At 41.0% G+C, this 12375-nt stretch overlaps 1 protein-coding gene across 2 annotated transcripts in view; it reads left to right on the top strand.

The window, feature by feature from the left end:
* The window catches only part of ITCH (itchy E3 ubiquitin protein ligase), a 59726-nt gene that overhangs the window by 25611 nt on the left and 21740 nt on the right, over positions 1 to 12375 (top strand). For both annotated transcript variants that reach the window (XM_069871739.1, XM_069871740.1), the window contains exons 2-8: positions 1009 to 1099; positions 3556 to 3694; positions 4433 to 4557; positions 5722 to 5859; positions 8333 to 8375; positions 10677 to 10846; positions 11972 to 12209. In XM_069871739.1, coding sequence (XP_069727840.1) covers positions 1009 to 1099; positions 3556 to 3694; positions 4433 to 4557; positions 5722 to 5859; positions 8333 to 8375; positions 10677 to 10846; positions 11972 to 12209 — 944 coding nt within the window. The remainder of the gene's footprint in view (positions 1 to 1008; positions 1100 to 3555; positions 3695 to 4432; positions 4558 to 5721; positions 5860 to 8332; positions 8376 to 10676; positions 10847 to 11971; positions 12210 to 12375) is intronic.

The following is a 12375-nucleotide window of genomic DNA, read 5'->3' on the forward strand; positions in this document are numbered from 1 at the left end:
TCCAAAGTGATATACTTTTAAAATATAGAATCATAGGCTCCTAGAATGGTTTGGGTCAGAAGGGACCTCAAAGCCCATCCAGTTCCACCCCTGCCATGGGCAGGGAACCTCCCACTGGATCCGGTTGCTCCAAGCCCCATCCAGCCTGGCCTTGAACACCTCCAGGGATGGGGCAGCCACCACTGCTCTGGGCAACCTGGGACTGAGTCTCCCCAATATATTAGCACAGCGTTTCATTTCTGTCGCTTACATCAAATCTATACGATGCATATGGTCCACTTCCTCCCTACCCTCACCCTGACTAAATACCAAGTGGAATTAAGTTCAGAGGACAGTGGGAATACCTGCTTGCTTTGGTGCTGGGAGGATGCAGCTGGCACAGCTGTGAGGACTGAGTGTGGAGGGAGGGAAGGTCAACCTGTGAACAGAGGTTTGCTTTCTCTCTTTCCGAAGTGATGTATTTCTGCTTTTAGAGAAGTGCTTTGTAGAATTGCAGCCCCATCTTAAGATTTGACCTGACCAAGTGAAAACAAAAGATGTACGTGAGCAGTTTTGTCTAAATTTGTAATTCACTTTTTAATTTAATAATGAATTTTCAGTCTTTTTTCTGATGCTTGAGGATTGTGGCTTTTCTTATTTTTCAAAACAAGTCGCGCTTGGCATGGGAAGGAACTTCTTGCCCAGCACTTATAACATCAAAATAGGTATTTTCAGACATAAGTACAGCAAACTTTGCAATAAGAACATCGTTCCCTTTCAGTTAGCAAACTGAAGGGACAAAATCAAAAAGCTGCTTTTGCCTCAGATATTAATGTTTACAGATCATGTAAGAGTAGAGACTACGCCCTGTGTAAACCGCTTTCTGTACTTTGGGGGAATGAAAGAGAACTAGAAAGAAAACAAGTGAAGTGGGCTTGTTTGCAGTAAAATATATCTGTATGTCAAAACCAGATTATTTAATTTTTGTCTTTCTGAGTACTGAAATGTTTTTGTTGTCTCTTCATCCAGATTCAAAATCCAGACCGTATTATGGCTGGCAGCAGGTCCAGGTCAGGAGCATCTGGTGGGCTTTCCATGAAATCACAGCTTCAAATCACTGGTGAGCCTTTTCTGGTTAGAAATGTAAAAGTGTTTTCCCACAGCTAAACGGAAGTTACTGATCTGTTCCATGTCAGGAAGTTTAGAGTTGCACAGATCCCAAGAGAAGTCGCACAATGAAATCGATGGTGTTATGCTGTTGTTACTTGGTAGAAACACAGCTGCTTTATTTGGGATTTTAGCTAAAATGCATTTTGAAATGATACATTTTTTCTGTAAAAAGAGAAGAAATAAGTCTTTTTGAATGTTAATTGAATTGTACAGAACAGTCCTCTTCAAAATGTAGAAGTGCAATGTCGTGCTGCTTCCAGCTCCTAATGCTTGTCATAATACCAAATCTAACACGTTTAACAATCTTTTTGCACCTCAAGTTAAGTGAATTGGAATTGCTATTCTTTAGATTCGCCTTATTACTTCTCCCTTGTTGCATGATTTTTATGGCCACCATTGTAAAGGAGCTTTACTGAAGTGTTAGTGAAACTGTTACTGCAATTGAGCACCTGTGGATTGCACAGGAATGGGTTTACATGGCTTATTGTAGTGCCCCACCAACAGAGCGGCTTTGAAACTTTGTTACTGACTTCTCCTCACTTTTGCTCTCTGACAAATTTTACTGAAGCGTAAAAGCTGAAGCGTGGAAATGGGAGATTTGTGGTTGTGTGCAGGTCTATCTTTAGAAGCATGAAGGGTAAATTCTGCACCTTCAATGTGGGGTTTATGCAGAAGTTTCATGAAGTTGATACTGTGGGGGTGAAAAGAATTGTCAAAAATAGATGGGAAAGCTTTAGCCTAGAAAGGAGTTCAAAGCCGAGTGATAGCAGCTCTAGCTGTCACTCAGAGGTCACAAGTAGCTGTGGGACTTCAAGAGAAATCTTGTCCCTGCAGGTTGATTTTGGAGAGAAAAATCAAGGGGATTTGGAAGGAGGCGTATCTTCCACATGGCTGTGGAGAGCAGAGTTAAGGACTGAGATGGTGATTGCTGTCTAAGGCTTGATCCATTAGAGCCCTGTGGCTCACATACAGAAAGCAAAGTTGAAGTGTCTCAGTGTTTGGAGTTGAGACTACGAAGGTGTTTGAATGATTCTTCATTTCTGTAGCTCAGCCACATCGTGTGAGCAAGCTGTTCCTATGTGAGCAGGCGATAGCTTGTTGTAGACGTTTCTGTGAACAGCCCCCCCTCCTCATACCCTCCATTTGCTGTCTTCGTTAGTTTTAAATGAACTTTTGGCTGTCTGGGTAAGAATCCTGGACATAGGTACAGACAGCTGATTTGTGTGGCCTCAGGGTAGGTCTTGGTGCCATTGAGACAGCTGGGGGTGCTGAGACATGAGATGCAGTGGTGTGGAAATACAGGAGGCAGGAGAAGGAAGGGGAGCTGTTTGTGAAAATCAGTGTTAGCTAACTGAAGGTAATTTCTGTAATGCAGAGAGAAAGAGTCTGTTGGGAGCAGTTCAGAGCAGTTTATACTAAGCTACTTCTCTAAATCTCTAAAGGAGCACAGACTATAAAGGGAATCGAGGTAGATTAGCCATATGGACTTGTATTAGTCATCTTTTTTTGAGGATGAAGTGCAACTGAGGTGGGTGACAAAACCACAGGAGACCAAGTTGCTATTTGTTAGAACAGAGCAGAGTTCACTGGCCGACTGGAAATGATAATATCTCTAAAGTGCTGTTTCGTGAGGTGAGTACTGCCAGGGCATCTGAGAATACTTCCAACCCGAGAGCCAAATGTTAGGGGCAAACTCTTGTGCACACATGCTGCTTTGGCTACATGGAGGCAACACAGGCACAGTGTTTGGAAAGACAGGAGCATTGCAGTCTATAATGTTGAATTTTTGAGACAAAACCTACACAAAAAAAAACCCAGATGAAGCAAAAACCCAAACCACACAGCTACATTCCCCAGTTAAAGCTCCAGAGTGGCCAGGTTTTGTTTCTAGAACAGCAGGTAGACTTTGCCTCAAGTTAGCTTTTCTTTAAGCTTTCTCTGATACAGAAAACTTAACACAAAGTTCTTAATTTTAATGATGTTCTTGTCACCAGAAGTGATGACAGTTTTCCGTGACTCCATGAGAGAGATGGATCACGTCTTGAGCTTTTTAACAAGCTAGTGTAAGAAACTGCAGAATCCCCTTGGCAGGAGAATGCTCTAGAGGATATTTTCTACTTTCAGCACCCAAGTACGTTTGTGGCTCTTACACATTATTACAAACTGCAGTTTCTGATGTTATAGCAGCACTGTTGCAGGTTTTAGGCATTTGGGTGAGCTGTAGTGCTGCATAGAATGACCTGGAATGCAAGAGCATTATTGTTCACGTAATGCGGGGTTTTTTTCTTGAACGTTATTGTTAAGCATCAGTGACCTGGTACCTGAATAGTGAAGCACACAACAGAAAAGCATGATTTGCAATTGAAATCTTATTGAGTAAATAATTATTTTTCTCTTTCTTAACAGTTATTTCAGCAAAACTAAAAGAAAAAAACAAGTGGTTTGGGCCTAGCCCTTATGTGGAAGTGACAGTAGATGGCCAATCAAAGAAGACAGAAAAATGCAACAATACAAACAGTCCAAAATGGAAACAGCACCTCACAGTGTAGGTTTGATGATTTTGCTTACTAAGTTATTTGAGCTAAATTAATGCAATTGGCAGTGGGCTTAAGGGTTGTGGTTTTATTTTAAGCCCTTTGATCAGTGTTACATGATATGAAGATAAATATGGTCTGAAGCAAAATGTCTGGATTATATGTTTACAAACTGTTGCATTATGCACTACGGAAAGGGCCCAGAGCTTATGAAGGAGTGTTTTCTGTATTAATGTATGTGACATTTCAAATGCCATAATATGCTGTAAGTCTGTGCCAGCTGAGTAGGGGAACAGTCATTTTCTAAAATATTAGAACTAGTTTTTAGTATTTCTGAGTAATTCTCTTTTTATGGGATGTCTGAAGGTTTTTTGATACCTTCTTCAGAAAGCATATTTTCTACCTTGCCTCTTTGCATGAAAAATTCTTACATCAAGCTGTGCAAATGCTGAACTCTCATGAAATGAGAACTTGCAAGAATCAATCTTTTTTTTTTTCCTAATCCTGATTACATTTTCCTATAGATATTTCCCTTAAAATAGTACTAATGAAAAATCTACTCGGTCTTTGAGTAGTTTACATGATATACAAACGTGACTGCATCCTAGAATGTGACAATGGTTTGATGTTACCTCTGTTAGCTCTTTGTTTTTGAATAATTTTAAATGACAGTTAGAGTAGATTGCCCAGTTTGCTTGCTTTTCCTGCCAACAAGTGTCTTTACACAGTGCTCAACATTTTTTTTTCAGAATTGTGACCCCCGTCAGTAAATTAAACTTCCGAGTCTGGAGCCATCAAACATTAAAATCTGATGTCCTTCTGGGAAGTGCTGCTCTGGATATCCATGAGACTTTGAAATCAAACAGTATGAAACGTAAGTATGAGATGAACAATACCTTGGAATGCTGCAAAATTCATCAGGAATTGCTTTGTTAATGAGTGCTGTGTGCAACTCTGTAGATGGCCCTTCAGAGCCCCTTTCAGTGTTTTTATGCAGATTGCTTTTATGAGTTTCCTTCTGCTTTTTTGGTGTACTCATTTTGTTACACATGGTCTTACTGAAACTACGGGGTTTTGCACTGTGCTGGTGTGAGCAGGAGTGAAAGCCTAATTAATGAAAAGTTTCCTTTTACATAGCTGAAAAATGAAACCTCTGATAAGTTCCTGGTGTTCGACCAGGAAAAATGTGAAGTCATTTTTGTTGTAAATAGCATTGGACTAATGTGTTGTATTGTTTCATGCATCTTAGCTTTTAGGCAGTGTGTGTGAAGCTGGAAATACAGATTTCCATGCACGGTACAGAGCTTGTGCTGCTGCAGCGGGTAGCTTTGTGCTCTCAGAGCTCTGTTCCATCCTCTAACGAAGGGTTTGCTTCCAGCCTTGCAGCTGTGGGCACTGCAAATGCAGCATTTGATAGCAGTGTACTTCTCACAGAGTGTTACGGTCCTCAACCAGGGTGAAGAGGACCCTGAGTGGCTACTGTGTTCAATACGGTGCTGGATACCCCTCTTAACTCACTGGATTTGTTTCAACCATTTCATCAAGAATGTTTATTTGCAGTTTTGTTTCACTGAAAACCAGTTTTTTTGTCCTGAAAATACCTTTGGTCTGGTGATATGATGCCAAATCTTCACATTCTAAATGTGACTCTTTCTGTCATTAGATAAATGTGAAGTATTTTAATTAGTAGATAGAATTGATATCTGCTCTGTATTGAGAACAGGGTGAATGGCATTTCCTGGTTGTGAGGACAAGTGTTTGTTTGTTTTAGAAGTGTGAGGAGAAATGTGGGACTCAGTCACTACTGTAATGATAATCCTTTCTTTAGACAGCGACAAGCTTAGGCTCCAGTTTTCCTCTTTTTGTAGAAATAATCACTTTTGGCTGACATCTGGAGAAGATAAGTTTTACCACACAAAACTTAAAGAACTGCGGAGAGACAGAGATGCGGTTCTGGGGTTTGGGTTCGCTTCTTGAATAAAATGCACTTTTTGTCATGTAGTAAGAGAAACTCCCTTTCTGCTCTGTGCTTTCTCAGTTGAGCAGGTGGTGGTGACATTGCAGCTTGTTGGTGACAGAGAGCCAGCAGAAGTGGTGGGAGATTTGTCTGTCTGCCTAGATGGGATGCAGGTGGACCCTGAGCTCCTAACAAATGGTGACACCTCAAGTACCAGAAGTAAGTAACTTCAAATTCAAATGTGCCTCTCTGGATGCATCTAGTATACAGAGCTTTTTTTTTTTCTTTCTGGAAGCTTTAACACACCGTTTTAATAATAATAATAACAACAGTTTCTGTAGCTTCCTGGTTTTAGAGACCAGAATTCTTATGCATTTTTGTTTGAGGTTGATCCGTAAATTAGACATAGGAAAAAGTTCTTCACCAAAAGAGTTCTCAGGTGCTGGAACCAGCTGCCCAGGACAGTGGTTGAGTCCCCATCCCTGGAAGTGTTGAAAAGATGGGCAGACAAGGTGCTCAGGGATCTGCTTTAGTAGTGGACAGGAACGGTTGGGCTCAATGATCTCAACATTTTTTTCCAACTGAACGATTCTATGATTCTGTATTCCACAGTGACGATTTTCAGCCTTACTGTGATGAATATAAGATAAGCATCTTTATTTTCTGAACTTTGCTAACTTATATCTTGCAATCCCAGACTTTGATGAAAGCCTTGAGCTTACCTGAATAGTTAATAACATCATAAACAGAGAAGAATGTAAAATAAGTTAGTTTGATCTCATCATTATAATAAGTATTCTGCTCACTGGGAGATCTGGGTTTATATTTGTTTTTCTTAAAATTAAATAAATATTGGATAAATATTTTCATAGATTTTTGTTCCCTGTGCAGTGCTGCAGAGAGAGATCCACTGTTCTGTTTAGTCAGTGTCTTCAGTTTCAGATAACTGATATAATTTTTAACTGAAAATCTTTAATACATATAAAGTGTGTAATTACACTAAAAAAGAAATGGTTTCAATTCCATTGATGCAGGACAGGCAACAGAGCATTTTTAGGCTTCTGGGCTTTTGTTTTAAAGAACTTTACTTCTGTCTAAGCATAACAGGAAAATTGATTAATACACTAGCTTTGTAACCGTTATTTCTTATGGCTTTTAATCCCATGATCTGGTGGCTCATTTGTAAATAAAAGCCAAACGCTGGGACTGTGCGGGGCTCACAGAGCAGGGCTGATAGAATTACCCAGTCAAAGTGACACAGTTTCCTCCTATGCAATTCTTACATTCCTCGTGTGCTTTTTTCCATTGCCTCAAATTCACCTACTGAGATAAAGGTATGAGCGAGTAGAAAATACATGCAGGTAGTGGAATTGCGTATTATATAGGGTTTTGCACTCAACAGTAAAGGCAGATGTTGACACACCAGGCGAGAAGCTCAGCAGAGGGCTCCTAGATAATTAGGGGACTGGAGCACATGAGGAAAGCATTAAATCTTAATGTAATCTAACACGTTCTTATCGCACAGGCTGAAGGCACTTACAGGCGAATATGTTGTTTATCAATTAGCCTTTTAAGTTAAGATTCCTGGCTTTAAAATTGCTTCCGTGCACAAGCCGCTATCAGCACAATATCATAAGGCCTTTACATGACTACATCCTTGTGTTTGGCATAGATCTGTATAGTTCCCATCAGAACTGACAACTGATTTCTTGGTTAGTGACGTTTAATTCTACGGAAATCAAGTACGTGTGCTTTGTACACAAATGAGCAATCCTGTGCTGCGTATTCAGGTATTGCGAATGCTGGTATGGAAGGTAAATATTTCCAAGGTGAATAAGCAGTTCCAAGGCATTTGCAAACCAAGGCTGAGCTACTATAATTTTTCTTGGAGTGCAGCCATTTTTTGTACATGCTTGAATGCCTTTATGCTAAATAATTTTCAGAAAAAGGGAAGGGTCCAGGCTGGAGAGCCCCAGAAGACACAGCCCCTCTGCAGCTGCTGGCTGACCAGCCAGAGAGGAGATCTTAGAGAAGCTGTTGCCCTTCCTGCTCTGCCTCTCATTGTTGAAAAGGGAGAGGATATGGAAAGCCAGCTGGAGAACAGAATGGAGAACACTGGTTGATACTGCTGAAAAGACAGGAGACGATGTGACTGAGCTGTGTGTGTTTGGGAATATTCATGCAGTCAAATGATATCCTGTTACATCTTCCACAAGGGGAAAATATGGCAATGGCAGTGGTTTAAAAAAGAAGTATGCACACACACATACGGAGACATGCAAACTGGATATCATTCTGAAATCTGACAGTAGAAGAATCATGGAATCCTGGAATGGTTTGGGTTGGAAGAGATCTTAAAGCCCATCCAGTTCCCACCCCTTGCCATGGGCAGGGACACCTCCCACTGGATCCTGTTGCTCCAAGCCCCATCCAACCTGGCCTGGAACATCTCCAGGGATGGGGCAGCCACCACTGCTCTGGGCAACCTGGGCCAGGGACTCCCCCACCCTCATCATGAGGAATTTATTCCTAATGTCTAATCTAAATAATAGATATAGTAATAGGTAAGCAGCACATAGTGTATGATCACCACATTTGATAGAAATGTGAACATTAAAGGCTGGTTCTTTTCTTGGAAATGATTCAGAATGTTGCTTCTACTTCTGTAATCTTTCTCTTTCTGGTATTTAAGGTCCGACACAGAACGATAGCTCCAGAGTGAGGAATGATACACGGTAAGACTTTTTGCTCCTTTTTTTATACTGCCTTTTAGTATTTGCGGTTTTGAAAGAGGAATTGTATGTTTTATAAAGATGAAAATTTCAGAACTGAAATTTCAGAATGTGGCCTGCAACAGTATCTGTTCAGATCTGAGCATGCCCTGAACAAAAACACCATACTATTGTGTGTTCACATATTAAACTGTTTTCATTCCGTGCCTGGGTGATCTTTTTGTGTTCCTTATCCTTCTCCCAGTGATTAACCTAATTTAGAGAGAGAGATACGTAAAAAAATCTCACTGGTGAGTAGATGGCACTGGTTATTCTTATGCTGCTTTACTTTATAATGTGGAGGTATCAGAATTATATTTAGGTTTAAGAAGATACCAAAAGCTGTCTAGCAGCTGCTGTGTTTTAAGGTCAGTATTGGATTATGCCCCCTCCTGCTTGGTAGGATAAAATTGTGACCATACTTGATGGTAGATTAACCTGCAATGAGCACCACACCACTTTTAATTAGTTCCCAGGCCTACAAGTATTTTAAGGATCTGTACAATGCATACTGGTCTTGGATGACATGTGGAGCAGCTGAGTCAAATTTCACTATTTCTTTAATAGATCGTAGCTCTCAGCTATGTTGTCTAAAGTCTTCACATGAAAGTTTATTTCTGTTCTGTTTCCTTTTCAACTCTTAGAAGAATGTTTCCATGCTTGGGTCTTCAAAATGCCTGAGTGTGTAATAGCATAATAATAGTAGTAGTAATAGTTGATTGGGCTTTAGTACCAGCCAGTGGGTGTTTTGGTGTTTGTTAAAAGTCCAGTTTTAGGATCCTGTAAATGATCTGGAATGTCTTTAGCAGTGGTTATTGTTAGATGGTATCACAGAATGGCTTCAGTTGGAAAAGACCTTTAAGATCATTGAGTCCAACCGTTGATCCAGCCCCGCTAAAGCCATCACCAGACCGTGTCCCCAGGTACATCTGTTCATCTTTTAAACACCTCCAGGGATGGTGACTCAACCACCTGCCTGGGCAGCCTCTTCCAATGCTTGACAACGCTTTCTGTAAAGAAATTCCTCCTGCTATCCAACCTAAATCTCTGCTGGCACATCTTGAGGCCATTTTCCCTTGTCCTGTCACTGGTTACCAGGGAAAAGAGACCAACCCCCACCTCACTACAACCTCCTATTACGTAGCTGTAGAGAGTGATGAGGTCTCCCCATACCTTAAGCCAGCTGGTCAAATACACTGAAGATGAAAGGTTTTGCTTTTGAGTTTAATGTTCAAACAGCAGTAGTGTGCTTTCTGAGACTGAGGAAAATGCAGGCTGCGTCTCTTACAAACCTCAGGTCACTGATGATTTGGACACACTTTCCTAGTCGTTTCTTTTGGGGCTGGTGTGTTATGAGTTACGTGCACCACACCCCCTATAGGGCAAAAGTGTTTGATCGTGATATTGAGGTCAAATATACACCATTCTACTTGATCCTCTGACTTGTGATTTAATTAGGCTTACCTACGTTTTTTTTATTTTGTGTACATTTAAAGGAACATTATTTTGGAGATACTGGACTGAAAGCGTACCTGGTGGGCTTAATGCTGATGGTCTGTGATCTATCAGCCCACTAGAATTTTAGCTGAGTCTTTTTATTTTGCTCAACATATCCTGAAAATAAAAAGCTGTAGACACCTGTAACTCTGTTTAAGGAGCTATAAATAACTCAGAATAATACACTGTTAGGGGTCAGTGAACAGCACAGGATGGCAAGTACTGCTGCTTAATGCCTTAATTCTGGTAGAGTTGAAAAGCTCATGTGCGTAGCTGTTGGTCAGAACCTTAAAGCTTGGTCCTAAATTCTCCAACCCTTTCCAGAGCTGAGTTTAGGGGAAAGATTGGTGTACATGTAATTAAGTTTTCTAAGAATGTAAAGCATTCTGTGTGTCCTAAGCAAATGCACCCAGGCTCTTCTCTGGTCTCGGCTTCATTGGAGACAAATGGAATTCATGAGCAGAAATAGCTAAGCAGCAGAATCCAGAGCATGGGCCTAAAGGTGGGTGTATTAAGTTGGGAAAGGAAAGGGGACATTTCAGCACCAGATGTTGTATATACATCTGTTCCACAGCCTTTTCATCAGCTGGGGTTTCGCATACCTCAGGAGATAAACTCTGTCTTTGTGCAGATGTAGAGTTGTCTGTCATTATTATGAATGTAAGAATCTACTCTGGTCTGGACTACTCCCTCCCAGTGTCTCCCATGGAGTTTAGTGTTATCCATCTGTATTAAAACAGTTCTCCTTTCTGTCTTATCTTGCCCAAGGACAAACTCCAATGGCCTTGAGAGCTGTGAAGATGCTGCTCCCAGTGAAACCCAGACTGTTAATGGCAGTGATTCTCCATTACTCACAAATGGAAATTGCAAACCTGCTAGACCACCCAGGCCTTCCAGACCCCCACCACCCACTCCCCGCAGACCCGCTTCAGTCGCCGGTGCGTATCCTTGGGCCAGGCGTTCATTCCAGAGCCACACGCTGGCTGAACATAGCTCTTTGTGAGGCTGATTTTTAACTACATTTTTTCATGGTAAATTCTTTGGCTGATAACTTCTGAAGGGCTAGTTTTCAGCTTGCATTCCATACTTGTTGTTTAGTCATTGTTCCTATTACTAGAAATGTCCTGCTGCCTTGTCTGCTGGAGTACTGATTGCAGGGATGCTGGCAGAGCTGACACCTAAAGAGCGGAAGTGAATGCAACTGCTGCGCTAAGACATCCACTGAGTGTGAGGTTTGAGATGGCATCTGCTGAAGGACTCACAGAACTGTCTCAAGTTGATAATATTGGGTTTTGAAGTACTAGTTAAATTCTGTAAAGCAGCAGCACTTAAACATCCATTACTCTCTTGCTCTGAAATGGACAGAGCTTTTTTTCTTTTATCTGGTTATTTAAAAGCTACATAACTCTAAGACAAGCAGTCCTGAAAAGTTAGTTGATGTTTTTCTGGTAACTCCGTTATCCGTGTACACTGCATTCTTTTCACTGTTGCAACAGATAGCATATGCTGAGTCTGGATGGGAAACTGCGTTACAGGAATTACTTTCAGAGATTAATCCAATGTAGCTTAGAAATGAAGCCCAGCTTGTTTGTTCAGGAAAAATTGCAAACATTTAAAGAATGTATGTATTCCTCTCCCATTCCAATAATTTCTTTCCGTGCAATATCAGCTCTCTTCTTGAAAATTTTCTGCTTATTATCTCTTCTATCTGAATTATTGTTCCAAATAATCAATGGAAAATAATTAACTCATCAATGCAAGAGACTAGTTTCTTGGTTAGAATTGTTTAGTATTTACAGAATGCAGACAGCTTTGGTAAATATAATGTATTATATCAGAACTGTGCTGTTGATGGCAGTTCCTGGATTAAGCCATTTTTACAAAGCAAGACAGAATTGCTTTTCAGTTTTTGTGTGAACTGTAAAATGTGGCTGCATGTGTGCACTTTGAGACAGCAGTTCTTGCATGTTTACTTCTGAGACTTAGAACTTCTAAAATAGATCGGTGATAAATATCAGTTAAAGGCTTTTTCTCTTCTGTCTTTGATATCTCTGGCATCATAGCAACTGCAAATGGGCCTTCATCCACCTCCCCAGAGAACGACGGGGCCAGTGCGAGTTCCCCAGCAGGTACAGCTGCAAATGCCTCTGCGGAACAAAGCCCAGAGGGGGCAACAGCTCCAGCCACAACAGCTCCTGCGACTGCTGCCCTCACCACACCTCCAGTGTCCAGACAAGTCCAGCCGGTCAGCCCTCCATCCCAGGCACTCGCTACAGTCAGTCAAGGCCCTCTGCCACCTGGGTATGAATTTCATGGGTTTGGGTGGTTTTTTTGTTCAGACATTTCTGGTTTTACTTTATTGTATTTACAGTAGGTGTAACAAAACATGGATAACATCTGCCTTTTGCTATATAACAAACATCCACCTGGGTATTAATATGGAGGTTTTCATAACTGTTTTGTCTGG

This window comes from Phaenicophaeus curvirostris, chromosome 18, assembly GCF_032191515.1.
Source record: "Phaenicophaeus curvirostris isolate KB17595 chromosome 18, BPBGC_Pcur_1.0, whole genome shotgun sequence".
Taxonomy (NCBI): domain Eukaryota; kingdom Metazoa; phylum Chordata; class Aves; order Cuculiformes; family Cuculidae; genus Phaenicophaeus; species Phaenicophaeus curvirostris.